General features: G+C 43.1%; 1 protein-coding gene across 1 annotated transcript in view; it reads right to left on the reverse strand.

Annotated features, from left to right (window-relative positions):
* LOC308100907 (golgin subfamily A member 7B-like) overlaps window positions 1–1,079 on the reverse strand; it is a gene marked incomplete at its 3' end in the record, with an annotated part of 35,262 nt that extends 34,183 nt beyond the window's left edge. Inside the window, exon 1 of the mRNA XM_080450089.1 lies at window positions 1,015–1,079. Within this exon, the coding sequence (XP_080306215.1) occupies window positions 1,015–1,026 (12 nt within the window). The 5' untranslated portion in view covers window positions 1,027–1,079. The remainder of the gene's footprint in view (window positions 1–1,014) is intronic.
* Between the last annotated feature and the right edge of the window lie 17,471 nt (window positions 1,080–18,550).

Raw genomic sequence — 18,550 nt, forward strand, 5'->3', positions numbered from 1 at the left:
TATCTTCTCTAATATAGACTCACCTGCTGGGTGTCACTCTCTCTCTCTCTCTCTCTCACACACACACACACGCACACGCACACGCACACGCACACACAGTCCATTTAACAACCACAACAAGCTTATGGTTTGAGAGGGGTAAATAATACAGGAGTCTACAACGTGTTTCAGGCTAAGGACCCCCTAACTGAGAGAGATGAAGCAGGGACCCCCCTCTATATGTGTTTCAGTTGAAACTTTTTTCCTGCTCTTTTTTTTCCTACACCCATACCTCTTTGCCAAAAATAGCAGATCTACAAGCTCAAAACGCCTTGTGAGCTTGTAGATCTGCTATTTTTGGCTATAAGTTCTCCTCAGAAAAGGGATGCTAGGGTTCAAGTGGTTAATGTAAAAAATCATATCACATAAAGATGTGGGTGCCCCCCCCCCCCCCCCTGTAGTAACTCTGAGGACCCGCTAGGAGCCCCGGACCCCCCGTTGAAGACCTAATTGCCAATAATGATTTGATTTGCTTGTTTAGCTCTAAATGAAGGTAATGCCACTTAAAGACTGAATGAGGCAGGTTCATTCAATCTGCTGATCACAAATAGCAGATCTACAAGCTTGTAGATCAGCTATTTCTGCTTATATTTATTTTTACAAGTTATTTGTCCATGATCTGCCCTATTATGTGCAATTTGTGATTGTGAAGCAAATGTAAAAATCCAAACAGAAATGATTATGTTCAAAATGCCAAAAGCTCAAATTAAATATTTTAAATCGCAATTATTTAAGTGACAATGAATGTTAAATGTGTAATCACAGCCCTATAGTATAACATGGCTCTCTCTCTCTCTATATATATAGTATAACATGGCTCTATGTATAGTATAACATGGCTCTGTTCCCCAGTGATGAACCTGCGCTAAAAGAGCAATACGTTCTGATGGATGATTTAACCCGCTTCTCTTACCTGGAGATATTTAGAACGTGGAGAGGAAGATAATAAAATAATAATATTAATAATATTCTTACCTCTGTCGCCATATTGTAGCCAGTCTGTCAGACGATGCAGAGCAATCTGTCCCGTATTGAAGAGAGACGCTAGAATAACGGAACCGTTACCGTGCGCTGCGTTGATGCGCTGCGTGGGACCACGCCGCTCCGCAGGAGGGCGGAACGCTGCCTGTGTGTGTTGTGTGTGTGTGTGTGTGTGTGTGTGTGTGTGTGTGTGTGTGTGTGTGTGTGTGTGTGTGTGTGTGTGTGTGTGTGTGTGTGTGTGTGTTGTGTGTGTGTGTGTGTGTGTGTGTGTGTGTGTGTGTGTGTGCGCGCGTGTGTGCGCGCGAGAGAGAGAGATAGAGAGAAAGAGAGAGATAGAGAGATAGAGAGAGAAAGAAAGAGAGAGATAGAGAGAGAGAGAGAGAGAGAGAGAGAGAGAGAGAGAGAGAGAGAGAGAGAGAGAGAGAAAGAGAGAGAAAGAGAGGAGAGAGAGAAAAAAAAGAGAGAGAAAGAGAGAGAGAGAGAGAGAGAGAGAGAAAGAGAGAGAAAGAGAGGAGAGAGAGAAAAAAAAAAGAGAGAGAGAGAGAGAGAGAGAGAGAGAGAATTCACGTTGAAGGGGTAGCTAATATATGAGTTTATAATAATGAATAAGAATAATATTTGTCTCCATTTTGCTGTATCCTATAAATTCGAGGTCAAACCTTTTAAAAGAAGGATTTATTTCGAATTTTGTCAAATTTCAGTTCCTGGTTATTAATACTTTTCTTGATTATTAATAATTGATCATAAGTGCTCAAACCTATATCCCGCTCCATCTGCAGTCAACAGAAACAAGCCATTTCTTGGCACTCTAGCCCTAATAACTCACTCACATCAAAAGACATCTCATCAATTATTAGCCTACGGTATGTTTTGTTCTTAACCTATATTTCTGTGACCGCCCAATCAAATAAGCTAGTTAAAGGATCTACACCATGAATTAAAAATAAAAATAATAATATTTAATATCATATTGTTTATGTCCCTCAAACGTTTTTCAAAAGGTTTGAGCCTAAATCAAGCCTCAGATATACTCATTCCAACTAACTTCTCTCTGGCTTATAAAGCACTTTCACCTGCAATACCACATTGTCCTGTTTGGCACGGGGCGCTACTGAGCCAGTTTGTATGCATGTTATCTCCTGGTTCTGTGTGGAAAACGTAATTTTTTTGGAACTGAAAAAACGGGAGGGATTGTACCGAACGTGACGTCACGTTCGGGTGAAAATCAGTTTGGTCTGTTTTGAGACCAATTTACAGAAAACCCCAGATATGCTGTGAAAGCCTGAGTGCTCAAACTGGGGTGTTTTTTGGGATAGAAGAGAGGTAGGGGAGACCAAAAACACACACAAAATAAGTAAAAGTTAAAATTCATGGTGTAGTCCCTTTAAACAATCAAATGTTATTTCTAGCTTCTCTCAAATACCAGTGGTGTAAGGTAATGTGGGTTACTGTACTTTACAGTGTCTGTCCAGCAGAGTACTGGATACAGTAGCCTAGTAAGACCCTTTTTATACCAGCTACAACATTAAAGGGATAGTTCACCCCCAAAAATACTTTTTTTTTTAATCAATTAGTCACCCATGGAGACTTGAATTCATGGATATTTATTTAGTTTTTGTCTTATTCCTAAGACAATAATTTGATGACCGGCAGCGGTTCCGGTAGGAGACACAAAGAGTCTCCTTTGTGTCTCCTACCGGAACCGCTGCCTATACCGGTCCGCTGGTCATCAAATTATTGGCTTAAGAATATGGAAAAAAAACAAAAAAAATATCCATGAATTCAAGTCTCCATGGGGTGACTAATCCATAGAAAGAAAAAAAAAATTGGGGTGAACTATCCCTTTAAGCGGAGCCTCTATAGTAGTGATGCGCGGGTCGGGTTTTTTCATGACCCGCCCCGCCCCGCCACTGAACCCACCCCGCCTCAATCCGCCCCGCGAACCAATATATAAATCTATGGCTCAGCGGGTTGAGCCCCGCGGGTCGTACCTATAATTCTGTAAAATCAAGGTTAGAAAATAATCTTCAAGTATGGACCCCAAGTGTTTTATTGTTATTATTCTTATTAGGAATAAAGACAAAACAAGAGCATATGATTTTTCTTCTTTTTTTTTGCGTGTGAGAGCGGCTGACCCGCCCGCATAATTGCCTCTGAAATCCTGACTCGACCACCCTTGCCGCGGGTTGACCCGTGGGACCCGCGGGTTACGGGTCGGCCCGCGCATCACTACTCAGTGTCTTTTCTGTTATTGTGGGGAAAGCTTTCGCTGAATACAGCAGATTGACAAGCTCACAACGCATTGCAGCGCAACGCGTTGTGAGCTTGTCGATCTGCTATTTTCAGTGAAAGCTTTCGCCACAACACGGACGCTGGGGTTTACACCATGAATTTGAACTTTTTCTTCTTTTTTGTGTGTTTTTGGTCTCCCCTACCTCTCTTCTATCCCCAAAAATACTCCAGTTTGAACACTCAGGCTTTCACAGCAAATCTGGGGTTTTCTGTAAATTGGTCTCAAAACAGACCAAACTGATTTGCACCCTGACGTGACATCACGTCAGGGTACACAATCCCTCCCGTTTTTCTTCTACTTTTTCCACACAGAACCAGGAGATAACATGCATACAAACTGGCTCAATAGCGCCCGTGCCAAACAGGACAATGTGGTATTGCAGGTGAAAGTGCTTTATAAGCCAGAGAGAAGTTAGTTGGAATGAGTATATCTGAGGCTTGATTTAGGCTCAAACCTTTTGAAAAAACGTTTGAGGGACATAAACAATATGATATTAAATATTATTATTATTTTTTAAATTCATGGTGTAGATCCTTTAAGACTCGGGGGTTACTGAAGCAGCCATAGCACACACATACACCACAAACCTCACTAAGAGGAGGAGTGACTCACCGTCCATTATATATATATATATATTTAATTCACTAGAGTACAGAAGTCCTGACGTCACTCGTTCATCACCCGGTTCATAAAATAGTTTCTCTATGGAGAATAACATTGGGTCATCTTAGAATCGTCTCATATAAGAATTGTGGTCCATAAATAAACAAACTGTCTCGGCGATATTGTCAGGGAGGAGGTTCTGTATCGTTTATGATAGTCAGTCACTCATATTTGATACAGTCTGTTTCTGGCGAAAATTTAACTAATTCGGCGGAAGTAACATTAGCGTTTTCTCACCGTCAGTTGATGCTTCATATCCATAAGAGTCAAACCGCCGGGATCATTAGTTTATTTTTGGAACACAGTTCTTATTTGACGCGATATTAAAGACGTCTATGGGGATGGAAAACTGCGAACCAGGTAGGATGTGTAAATTACGTCAGAGTTCAGTGCTCTATACTGTATATAACCTGTAGAAAGTCTATTTATTAAACATTCATATCTTACTAAGACTAGGAGTGGCGTTGCTGCTGGGTTGACTCACAGCCTATATGCTGCATTCACTACCGGTAGAAAAGGCTGTTTATCTGATTCAGGGCTCACTTGTATTATGGACCCTTTTTCTTAAAGCTGGGCTCTTCAACAGGGGGTCCGGGCGTTGTGAGCTTGTATAGATCTGCTATTTTCAGCTAAGAGGTTTGGTGTACTGGGAAAAAAGAGCGGACCAAGTACCGAGCCATAGGTCAAGTTTGCAAAGGATTGAGGGTTTACGTCGATGAATGTCTGAAAACACACATTTAACATGAATACAACATGTAGTGGGGGTCCCTGCTTCATCTCTGTCTCACCTTAGGGGTCCTTGGCCTGAAAAACGATGAAGACCCCTGTCTTAAAGTACTCCTTTCGGGGATTTATGCACCCCCCCTCCCCCCCAACCCCCCCCCCCCCCCCAGTTCTCCACGTGAACTGGTGGTGTGTCTTTCAACAGCCGTGGTCAGTTAAAATCTAGTAAGCTGTCTTAAATTATAGCCAATCAATTTCTTCTGCCGCTCCACGCACTCACTCAGATAAAGCAAAAGAGTGCTTTTGTTTCAGGCCTTGACGACAGACTGAAGAGGGCAGAGAGAGAAAAGCACTTTGATGGGACTATTTCTGGGTGAAAACCTAATTGTCTTTTCTTCTTCTCTGACATCATGAGTCATTGGCATGAAGCTAAAATTGGATTGTTTACTCTGTCATCACACTATCTGCTCTCTGATGAATGCTCCGCTCACCCGCCTGGCACGCACACACAGAGAGAGAGATAGAGAGAGAGAGAGAGAGAGAGAGAGAGAGAGAGAGAGAGAGAGAGAGAGAGAGAGAGAGAGAGAGAGATTTTTCCTTTAGCCACATCCAACTGTTATGAATGGAAAGAGAATCCAGGAATAGAATAGGAGTGCATCAACACCGTTGGAGTTATGCAGAACAAACCACATTTGCCGCCTTCTTAGATTGCCTGAAAAGATATGCGTCTAATCACACTCTGGCACACATTCCAATCCTCTGGTCTGTGTGTGTGTGTGTGTGTGTGTGTGTGTGTGTGTGTGTGTGTGTGTGTGTGTGTGTGTGTGTGTGTGTGTGTGTGTGTGTGTGTGTGTGTGTGTGACTGAGGGCTAATTAGGCACACACACAGCATCTGGTCACATGTGTAGGTCTACGGTATGAAAAAGGCTGTCAGCCCATATGTTTTTTTCTCGTTGTTGTTGCCATCTTTAGCCAATACATGCCTTCTACAATTTACAATTACATTTTAGCATTTAGCAGATGCTCTTCCTCCAGATTGACTAACAACGTGCGAGATCAAATGGCACGAACCCTCGTCAACAAATGACGGGGAAATTGTGATGTAAATAGATTGCAAAGATAACAATGAAGTGCTATAAAAAGTAACCGGGATGCCAGAGAAACATCAAACCTATAACCATCTGTCTGGCTCACATCCTTAGGAATTTGCGGTCAAGCAAACAGTATCATGTCAATCTAAATAACATAACGCAATTAATCAGCATACATCTGCATGGTATAACTAGCGTATCTACTGTATCAAAAATAGGCAACGAGAAGAGCTGCAAGGAAAGAGTGGTGCTAGAGGGTGAGTTAGAGTCTGAAGAGATGTGGTGGAAAGTGGGGAGTGAGTCTGCTCAGTCTTAACCAGGGAGAAGAATATATCTATCGCTGACCAGGGTGTTTTAGGGCAGTGGTTCTCAAAGTCCAGCAGGGGTCCTTGAGGGAGTTCCAGGGGGTCCCCAGCTAAATGATAGATACTTAGGAACAAAATGGACCCTTATGGATCTGTAACTCTGAGTGTACAAATGGAACCAAATGCACCCATTCCATTTGTACACTCTCAGGGTTAAATTAATATTGATTTTACAATATACTGTACATTTCGGTCCGAGAGATAGAAATGCCATTAAATGGGGGTCTGTAGCCATAATGCATGTCAAACTGGGGGTCCTTGAAATTAAAATGGTTGAAAATCACTGCTAGAGCCGTACAAATTGTCTTTTATGGGGGTCCCTGGCGTATCATTTCAAATGGGGGTCCGCGGGCTAATAAGTGTCAATTTGGGGGTCCTTGACACCACAGGAACAACAGACTTCTGTGTTAACTGATCTACATGTAAGTGTGCGGGAAGGGGTGTAAAATGGGAGCATGTCCTGAAGGTACAGGTACGGTAAGGTACTGCATGCCCTTAATTGCCTTGTAGGTCGTCACCAATGTTTTGAATTGGATGCAGGCAGTGTATCCAGAAGCCAGTGAACGGAATGCAGAAGGAGGGGCAGACATGAAAATGAAGGAAGGAAGGTTCCCACTGAGCATCTTTCGGGCTATTAGACGTCTAAAATACGTAGCCTAGACGTTGATTAGCTGTTTTTTAAGCGTCTATTTATAGACCGTCTATATTATAGCCGTTGAAATGACTTCTATAATATAGACGTTTATATATAGACGCTTAAAAAACAGCTAATCAACGTCTAGGCTAAGCCTAGACGTCTAAAAAACTTTCACTGTTAGACCAATTATAACCCTGTTTTAGACAGAGGTCTAATAGCCGACTATGGCTCACTGGGTTGAAGACCAGGCGTGTTGCAGCATCGTGGATCAGCTGTAGGGCTTTGAGTGAGCATGTCATCAGACCAGCAAAGGAGGGAGTTGCAAAAGTTAAGCCTGGATATGACTTGGGCTTTAGATGAGGAGCTGGACAGACTCTATGGATGAAGAGCTGGACAGACTCTTTGGATGAGGAGCTGGACAGACTCTATGGATGAAGAGCTGGACAGACTCTATGGATGAAGAGCTGGACAGACTCTATGGATAAGGAGCTGGACAGACTCGTTGGATGAGGAGCTGGACAGACTCTTTGGATGAGGAGCTGGACAGACTCCTGGGTGAGGACAGGGTCTGATCCCTCCGGATGTTGTACAGTGCAAACCTAGAAGATTTGAGTAATCGCTGCAATGTGTGCCTTGAAGCAGTGTTGATTTTTACAGCAAATTTTTATTCAGTCTTTTGAATAAAATTCCATTTAGTTTTAGTCATATTTTAGTCATCTGAAATGTTTTAGTTTTTGTCTAGTTTTAGTCGACTAAATATAAGATTATAGTCGACTAAATCTACTGTTGATTTAGTCGACTATAATGTATTTTGGCGGTGCCTTGACGGCGTCGTAATGGCTGCTTTCAGACTTGGTTGCATGCTGAAAATAGCAGATCTGCTATTTTCAGCATGCAACCAAGTGTAAAATACAAGCTCACACCGCTTGAGCTTGTAGATCTGCTAAACATAGATCTACCAAACATAAAATGACTTGTCTTTTAGTTCTACTGGATCTCTTCTCCACTAGACCCTCACTTTATTTGTTGACGAAATTGTCAATATATTTAGTCATCATAGCTTAGTTTTTATTTAGTTTTTAGAAGCAAGCATAGCCGTGGCAAGGGGGCTGCAGCACCCCCTGAAAATAAAGTATGAAAAATGAAAAGATTATATTAAAGAAAAGTTATTTAAAATTAATTATTTAGTGCAATACGTTTTCTGGAACCAAATTAACCGAATTAAATTAAAATAATTTTAAATTAAATTAACAAAATAACCCCAGAAACCGCAAATTTCCACACGTGCATACAGCATGCGCATACAGCACCCGTAACCTATAACGTCTTCCCACGGCCCTGCCCACATACAGCTCAAGTGGAGTTAGGAGGTTTTTTAACCATTCATGTGGAGATATTTTTTGGGTCATTTTTTCGTGACAAATTGTTTTTAAAAACATAAACAATGGCTGGTTTATTTTTTTAAATTCTCACATGGAATTTGGATGAGGCTGGAACCTTGCCTTTTTTCCTTTTATATTTGATATATTTAACTTCAATGTTATAATGGAAGTCAATGGCAGTCAGATCTGGCTGAAACCTTGCCCAAATATGGAGTCATTATGTCATAGCTGACTGACGTCACGGATTGGTCACATGAAGTCTGACATCCACATGAGGCCACGCCCCTTATTGGACCCCGTCTTATTTATATTATTTATGTGTTGCTGTTGTTAGTCATGGCTTCCAGTTCCCACCTTATGTTGTGTGGGAGTTGTGATTGGTCCAGATCGTACTGAATAACTGCTAGCTTGCATACTGTCTTAAGACTAGGACTTAAGTCTAACATGTACAGGTCAGCAGGTCTGTTGTGTCCTCCAAAGAGGATGATACGATCTCCCACAATGCAACAGCACATCAGATACATCCCACACGGTATTTCCCCTTTGGGCTCAACCCTCTTCCAGGATAAGGTCTTTGGACTGAATTTCCACAGATCATTGAGGGTAGTAAGATTACCGTTTCTTCCACCAAATATGTACAGCTCTCCATTGTAGGTAAAGGCTGAATGACCCCAGCGTCCTTCTGGAACAGAAGGTGTGTTCAGCCAGCAGTTGGTCTCTGTGTCAAACACTCTGATGATGTTGTTGCTAAAGAAGGCTACGCCCCCAAATACAAACATCTTTGTCCCGATGATGGTGGCAGAGTGATGTGAAGAAGCAGAAGGTGGAGTGTCTCTGGTGTTAATTAAAGACCAGACCATTGTGGTGGTGTCCAACTTGTACATGTCATTATAGCATCTCCTATTGTATCCTCCATGAATATACATGACCTTCCCCAAGACACAGGCTGTGTGGTTCCTCCTCTCCTCTGGAACAGTTCCAGAAACCTTGGGCTTGAACCATCTGTGGGTGTCGACATCAAATGCATAAAGCACGTTGCAGTATTGCCTTGTGTCATAATCATAACCCCCCCAGATGTAGATTATGTCTTCTATCAGCACAGCTGTGTGGCTGCAGCGATTGGATGGAACCTCAATGTGAAATTCTTCTCTTCCAGTTGTCACTGGGGTCAACTTCCTCCAGCGTAAAGCCACTGTGTTGAGGATGTGAACATCAATCTGATCCTTGTTGATGTTACGGTACCCTCCAAATGAGTAGACTTGGTCTCCCACGGCAACAGAAGCAGCATGACGGCCTAACACTGGTCCTCTGTTCAGATGCAGCGTCCAGTAGAACATTTCTCACAACAGCTCCTCCAGGGATCAACTTAGATTCTTCAAGTCTCGTTGTGTAACAGAATGGAGTCCTAAAGTGTGCTCTACCACTTATATTGGTTCAGTGGCACAAGTGTCATGCAAAGTTTGACCAATCCGCTGATGGGTCGGGCTGGCCAATCAAGGAAGTCGATGACTGTTGATGTCCCTAATATGGTAAATTGATCATCATAGAAACCCCAGCCAGACAGGCTCTACACAGCAGACAGACAGGCTCTACACCGCAGACAGACAGGCTCTACACCGCAGAGAGACAGGCTCTACACAGCAGACAGACAGGCTCTACACAGCAGACAGACAGGCTCTACACAGCAGAGAGACAGGCTCTACACAGCAGACAGACAGGCTCTACACAGCAGAGAGACAGGCTCTACACAGCAAAGAGACAGGCTCTACACAGCAGACAGACAGGCTCTACACAGCAGAGAGACAGGCTCTACACAGCAGAGAGACAGGCTCTACACAGCAGACAGACAGGCTCTACACAGCAGACAGACAGGCTCTACACAGCAGAGAGACAGGCTCTACAGCAGACAGACAGGCTCTACACAGCAGACAGACAGGCTCTACACAGCAGAGAGACAGGCTCTACACAGCAGACAGACAGGCTCTACACAGCAGACAGACAGGCTCTACACAGCAGACAGACAGGCTCTACACAGCAGACAGACAGGCTCTACACAGCAGACAGACAGGCTCTACACAGCAGACAGACAGGCTCTACACAGCAGACAGACAGGCTCTACACAGCAGACAGACAGGCTCTACACAGCAGACAGACAGACAGGGGGTCCTCAGAGTTACTACAGGGGGTCCGCCAAATCTTTGTGTGATATGATTTTGTTTTTTTTACATTAACCACTTGAACCCTAGTATCCCTTTTCTGAGGAGAACTTTAGCCAAAAATAGCAGATCTACAAGCTCACAACGCCTCGCAGCGCGAGAGATCGGCTTGTAGATCGGCTATTTTTGGCAAAGAGTTATAGGTGTAGTGGGAAAAAAGAGCAACACAAGTTTATCTGAAACACAATTTTATACAATATAGAGGGGGTCCCTGCTTCATCTCTCTCTCAGCTAGGGGGTCCTTGGCCTGCATCGCATTGCGACGCGTTGTGAGCTTGTAGCTTAAAAGAAAAAAAGGGGAAAAAAGCCTATATTGACATGGCCAAAATATGGGGCGGGTTTATCACCAGAGACATATGTTTTATCTGCTCCTTGGAAATGTAGGTTCAACACAGAGATTCCAGACTCTTATCTACACAGTGATATTAGTCTGGCCATGCCAGGCTAGTGACTTAATACATTGTCAGATACTTGAATGTGTCCTTATATTATCATCACTTTACCCACATACATTATATTATATTATTATTATATTTATATTATCATCACTTTACCCAAATACATTATATTATATTATTATATTTATATTATCATCACTTTACCCAAATACATTATATTATATTATTATTATATTTATATTTATATTATCATCACTTTACCCAAATACATTATATTATATTATTATCATATTTATATTATCATCACTTTACCCAAATACATTATATTATATTATTATCATATTTATATTATCATCACTTTACCCAAATACATTATATTATATTATTATATTTATATTATCATCACTTTACCCAAATACATAGCCATAGGAAGTGGGGGTGCTGAGGGGGCTGCAGCACCCCCTGAAAATAAAGTATCATTTTTTTTTTGCATAATGTGCCTGTTGTTGTTGGTCGTTATTTGGGGGGGATTTAGTGCAATAAGTGTTCTGGAACTGAATTAACCGAATTAAATTAACAAAATAACCCCAGAAACCGCAAATTTACGCACGTGCATGCATGCGCATACAGCACCCGTAACCTATAGTGTATTCCCACGGCCCTGGAAGCAAGTGCATGCGCTGAACAGCTGATGGCTTCGCGTTTTGACGAGCGCACCATCCGAGTTGGCAAACTACGGTGGACGTAATAGGCCGTATAATAATAATAGTGTATATATATAATATGTATAATATGCGGATATGTATAATAATAGCGTAATAGGTCGTATGAACCAAAACAAGCGCTTCCTCTGTGTCAATCACAGCGATGGGGGCGTGTTTTAGGCTTTGTAGTCTGAGTAACAGCAAGAGACACACGCAGCAAAGTGTTAATTTAGAGAGTGTACAAATGGGGGCCGTTCCGAGTAAAACTCTAATATGTTTTTACACTCTCACAGTCAAATTAACTGGCGTTTGCTGTGGTTGGGCTCCAGCACACAGCACTGTGTTAGCAGGAAACGCTCACATTTCTAATGACAAGCAAATGAAGGCCCTTTGAGGCTGTTAGGAACATTTCTCGCTATGGATTGAGACAGGCAAACTTTGGGTGCACTATGTGTGTGTGTGTGTGTGTGTGTGTGTGTGTGTGTGTGTGTGTGTGTGTGTGTGTGTGTGTGTGTGTGTGTGTGTGTGTGTGTGTGGAAAGTAACTGAGTACATGTACTCAAGTACTGTACTTAAGTACAATTTTGAGGTATTTGTACTTAACTTGAGTATTTCCAATTTCCAATACTTCTACTCCACTACATCTCAGAGGCAAATATTGTACTTTTACTCCACTACATCTATTTGAAAACTTTAGTTACTAGCAAGCAGATATAAATGATTACATTATAAAACATACATTAACCTATTTTATACCTAGGCTATTTGAAAATAGTAGATCTACAAGCTCACAATGCATCGCGATGTGACACGTTGTGAGCTTTTACATCTGCAATTCTCAAACATTTCAGTACTTTTACTGAAAAGTGCATCATTTTGATACCAATACTTTTGTTCTTTTACTCAAGTACATTTTGAACACAAGACTTTTACTTGTAACAGAGTACTTCTACCACCACTGTGTGTGTGTGTGTGTGTGTGTGTGTGTGTGTGTGTGTGTGTGTGTGTGTGTGTGTGTGTGTGTGTGTGTGTGTGTGTGTGTGTGTGTGTGTGTGTGTGTGTATGTATGTGAGTGCGTGTGCATACACTATGTGTTTATGTGCAGTATAGAGGTGTGTTCAAACTGGCACACTGCTCCAGGCCTGCACCAGGGCCAAGAAGCATGTTTACGTTGAGCCATAGTTTGACTGGAAAGATATTGGATGTTGGGTTTTGGGTTTTGGGGAAAATGATTGTCTTTTGGGTTTACCAGCGGATGTTAGCGGTCTGGAGAAAACTGCAGGCTTGGTGAGGTTCAGTTTTCATCAGGTTTGAATGTATGCGTTCCCCGTTGATGTTGAGAGTGTAATGCAAGATGATACTTTTACAATACGTTTGATTCTGGCCTCCAGAATGTGTCTGAATGTGAATGTGCACTTCAGCAGAAAACAACTCTGCTGCCGAGGTTCTAGAATAGATCATAATGAAACACATACTGTCCACAGACATACAGCCACAGACATACAGCCACAGACATACAGCCACAGACATTGAGCCACAGACATTGAGCCACAGATATTGAGCCACAGACATACAGCCACAGACATACAGCCACAGACATACAGCCACAGACATACAGCCACAGACATTGAGCCACAGACATTGAGCCACAGACATACAGCCACAGACATAGAGCCACAGACATACAGCCACAGACATACAGCCACAGACATTGAGCCACAGACATAGAGCCACAGACATAGAGCCACAGACATTGAGCCACAGACATTGAGCCACAGACATTGAGCCACAGACATTGAGCCACAGACATAGAGCCACAGACATAGAGCCACAGACATAGAGCCACAGACATAGAGCCACAGACATTGAGCCACAGATATTGAGCCACAGATATTGAGCCACAGACATTGAGCCACAGACATTGAGCCACAGACATAGAGCCACAGACATAGAGCCACAGACATTGAGCCACAGATATTGAGCCACAGACATTGAGCCACAGACATTGAGCCACAGACATTGAGCCACAGACATTGAGCCACAGACATTGAGCCACAGATATTGAGCCACAGACATTGAGCCACAGACATTGAGCCACAGACATAGAGCCACAGATATTGAGCCACAGATATTGAGCCAAAGACATACAGCCACAGACAGAGCCACAGACATAGAGCCTCTCCTGGCTCCAGTTCGCTTGAGACGGTGTGCTCCAATATGGTCCAAAACTATACTTTATACAAAACACCTCCGTGGGTAGGTCAGTGTCTCTTGTTTAGACCCAATCAATAGTCTGATTAAATACGGGTAGGTCAGTATCTCTGACTAAACGCGATACCCATTCAGTCCATTGACGGCATCCCAAATGGGTGCAACCCTTAGGGCAGGGGTCTTCAACGTTTTCAGCCCAAGGACCCCCTAGCTGAGAGAGAGATGAAGCAGGGACCCCTCTATGTTGTATAAAATTGTGTTTCAGATATTTTTTTTACTTGGTCTGCTTTTTTCCCTCTACACCATGCATCTTTGCGAAAAATAGCCGATCTACAAGCTCACAACGCCTCGCAGCGCGAGGCGTTGTGAGCTTGTAGATCTGCTATTTTTGGCTAAAGTTCCCCTCAGAATAGGGATGCTAGGGTTCAAGTGGTTAATGAAAAAAAAAAAGAAATCATGTCACACAAAGATTTGGTGGCCCCCCCTGTAGTAGCTCTGAGGACCCCCTAGGGGTCACGGACCCCCTGTTGAAGACCCCTGCCTTAGGGAAAGCAGAGTGGTGCTGGCAGAGGCAGAGGCACTGACAGCAATGAATGAGGTGAGCTTATACACCGCCAATTTGGTCAGTTGCTTGACACGGCACATACTGTACACATTGGAGCAACTGAAGAAAGTTGAAACCGGCTCAACATTTATTTTTAATTTAGCTTTTGTAGTTCGCCACGCAGCGACAAGTGTCGGGCATCAGCTCATATCTTCATGTCACATGGCTTACATTGAAAATGACTTGAAATGCCTCTGGCTTTGATCACAGCATGAGAGCCACTGATATAGATGCATGAAAACATGCATAATGCGCGTGGGCTAGTGTTTTTTTCACGCACACTCACGCACACACACACACACACACACACACACACACACACACACACACACACACACACACACACACACACACACACACACACACACACACACACGCCTTATTTCACGTCTCTTACTTCATCAAATATTTATTTCAACTGAAATATTCGCTGGTTTCCGCTTCATTCCCAAAAATGCCAGGTTCTATTTGAAGCAGCCGTTGTGAATTGTTGAAGACAGGGACGCTCACACAGCAATGATGGGAAAGTAAAAAGCCTACCACATGCTACAGTATCACTGCCGTCCGCGGTTTGAAACGCTGAGCGGTTCAGACTATCTGGGTAAATGTGGTTTGGACTCCGCAGTTTAATAAAATCATCACCTATGCTGAACCGTACAGAAACCCATGAGCCACTTTTATCAAGCCCTCTTTAATTTGATCTATCTCGAGCATCAGTATGTTAAATGATGAAATTATATCTCCTCAAAATTCATACCATTTGATAATAATAGAGATTAGCTTTGGGAGAAAATCACAATGTTGGCTCGGGGTCCGTGTTTTTCTGGACCAGGACGACTTCTTGGAGACGTTTGAAGCTATTATTTTCACATTTACTGTCAGCATCCCGTCTTTGCACTTTTGCAATCTGTGACAATGACGAATATGTAATTATCGTTGTTTTGGCCGGATTCGTTTAAACAAAGTGGAGCCAGAGAGCAAGCCCACACACAGATAGAATGACCCTGTGGTATGTACACTATGTATATATGCATCTGTGTGTGTGCGTGTGTGTGTGCATGCGTGCGTGCGTGTGTTTGTGTGTTTGTGTGTCTGTGTTCATGCTTATTTGTGAGTGAGTTCTTGCAAGCGCATGCCTGTGTGTGTGTGTGTGTGTGTGTGTGCATGTGTGTGCGTGTGCGTGTGCGTGTGCGTGTGTGTGTGTGTGTGTGCGCACGTGCGTGCGTGCGTGTGTTTGTGTGTCTGTGTTCATGCTTATTTGTGAGTGAGTTCTTGCAAGCGCATGGCTGTGTGTGTGCATGTGTGCATGTGTGCGTGTGTGTGTGTGTGTGTGTGTGTGTGTGTGTGTGTGTGTGTGTGCGTGTGTGTGCGCGTGCGTGTGTGCGCGTGCGTGTGTGCGTGTGCGTGTGTGCGTGCGTACACGTGAGTCTGGGTTTCTTGTCAACAGTTGGAAAATCCCTAAGCCTGGTCGGGCTCTCCAGGAATGCTGACCTGTCCCCCTGGTTGGCAATCAAATGAGAGCTGAAGACTTGTGGACCAGCCTGTCTTACCCGGGACAGCTTTGCATTCCTGAAGCAGACTGTCTAAATCACTGTTTCCCAAACAGTGGGTATGGTAGATTCTACCATACAGACTCATTAGCAGGGCCGGTCCTGGGCAATTTGGCGCCCTAGGCAGTATTTTTCCTGGCGCCCCCCCATTTCATAATAAGAGCACCTCAGTCTCTTTAAACAGAAAGTAATACAGAGGACAGGAGCCTATCCTATATCTGACAGCGCCGCGCCACCGTTTTCTGCCACAGCGCCACCTGGAGCCTGAAGAAAAAAAAAAAAATAATAATCCAATAAAACTGGTACGTCTGCAGTGTTTGGAGGCGGTGTCCCTCCTCTTCCATTGAGGACTAGACCCTGCTTTAACGTGTGCGTACTGTATGCACTGTATTCTCTATCTCATTGTCTTCTGGGCACAGTGCCACCCTCCCTCCACCCACCAAAAATGCCCTTCTTCCATTTAATTAACTACATTATATACACGCGCATGCATTCATGGTTGTGTATGTACTCGCACACGCACACACGCACGCCCCAGTGCACACGCACACGCCCACAATTGGAACTTGCTCAGATCGCGTTCCCTTCAGACATGACAGGAAATGAGAACTCTTCCACCAAAGAAGGAGGGAAAAAAAAGAAATATTAACTTGGAATCTCTATAAAAGCAAATAAACATATCGCCCTGACTGTCTCCAGCTCTGTGAATGTCAAGGCCAAGCTGAACACAAACTCCACAAAATGTCTTCAGTGAGTCAGGCTGCCTTTGGAACTGTCAACCACGTTCTCTAACTTTGATAAGCGCACAGGACTAGAGTGTGTGCACATGGATTTGTGTGTGTGCGTGTGCGTGTGTGAGTGTGTGTGTGTGTGCACGCGCACATGTATTTGTGCGTGTGTGTGCGCCTGTGTGTGTGTGTGTGTGTGTGTGTGTGAGTGTGTGTGTGAGTGTGTATGCCATGTTTGCGTGAGCAGTTGCTGAATCTTTACTGGTGTTCATTTTGCATCAGACGGTTTGTTTTACAGAGTTATTGCCACCGTGTCACTCGCTGATTTTCAACCTGGGAAAAAAAACCAATGTGACAAAGTGCATGTAAATCAGTGGTTCTTAACCAGTGGTCCGGGGACCACCAGTGGTCCTTGAGGGGGTTCCAGGTGGTCCCCAGCTAAATGATGGAGAGTTGGTAACCAAATGAACCCTTATAGATATTTTACTCTTGAGAGTGTAACATAAAACCAAATGGACCCTTACGGGTCCATTTGGTTTTATGTTACACTCTCAAGAGGTAAATTATTGTTAAACATCTGCATGTATCTGTTATCTCTCCAATTGGTACCAACATCAATACAACATGGATGGAATTGTGGACAAAATCTCATCCAACGATAACAAATATTCTAGGTCTTGGGTCTGAGAGTCTAAATCTCATCAAACGGTGGTCCATGGCTCAAATGACCAATAAATAATGGACCTTGATATAAACACTAAAACCACTGATGTAGATGATCAGTTATTGTCATTTATATTATGTTATTTTATACTGAACGGTATGAATTTGCCTTGCTGTAAAAGTGACTCTTTTTGGTTCACATGCATCAAACATAGGAACCGCTCAAAACAGCCGGGGCTGAACGTATAGTTGAGAGGCGGACTGCATTAATAAGTTCAAAAGACCAGGTCAACCAAGGGGTCAAGTTCAATCCAGGATATTATATTATCCCGGAGCAGCAGAATATTCTGGTTTTAGCATGCAATAATTCAGAAAGAGATGAGTGGAACCATTGTAAACGCCCTCTGTGGATGAGGACATAAATGAAGATCCATGCGGATGTAAATATCAGTCAGTCAGTCAGTCAGTCAGTCAGTCAGTCAGTCAGTCGGCAAGATTCACATTTATAGGGCTGGCCCCACTGTTGCGGTCCAGCCAATAGTAATCATCTTGCACAGAACGAGAGACCAGATCCACCCGATGGAAAGAATGGCTGGAGAGACAAGACATGATGACAAAGAGAGACTGTCCGGATGGTCAGAGAGCAAAAGTCTGATGACCAGACAGACAGGAAGAGACTAAAGAGAGAGAGGGACGCACAGAGGAAACAACACACATGGTTACGAGGTGCATAGAAAAGAGAAAAGGGTTTGTGCGTTTTTTTGTTCTTACTGAGGAATAATGCCTGATTTATTACACTAGGACTTTTAACCCATTTAGACTGGGAACGCAGCCGTGTGTCATTTTAGATTTTTTGCTTTAACCATTATTCTATACTTTGGCTATTCAAAAATAGCAGATATACAAGCTCATAGCGCGACACCGAGAGTGTGCTATGAGCTTGGAGATCAATTTTTTTTTTGCAAAATCTTGAATTTTTTTAATTCAACTCTTTGCTTCTGGGGGGTCCCTGGAACAACATGTTTTGATGGACATCGGCGGCCATTTTGGGGGTCCTTGACATGAAAAGGTTTGCGAACCACTGATATTACAGCAACATGAGTTTTTCAGACAACTGTTAGGATTTAGAAGACATTTGTAAAGATTTGCACAACTTTTCAAGATTTTTCAAAAAATAGCCGATCTACAATTCTTAGCGCGGCACGCTACAGTATATGAGCTTGTAGATCTGTTATTTTTAGAAAAATCCAAAGAAATCTAAAACTGACACAAATGTGTTCCCAGTCTTAATGCGGTTTAAGCA

The sequence above is a fragment of the Gymnoscopelus braueri genome, assembly GCF_963280865.1.
Source record: "Gymnoscopelus braueri genome assembly, chromosome: 14".
Lineage (NCBI taxonomy): Eukaryota > Metazoa > Chordata > Actinopteri > Myctophiformes > Myctophidae > Gymnoscopelus > Gymnoscopelus braueri.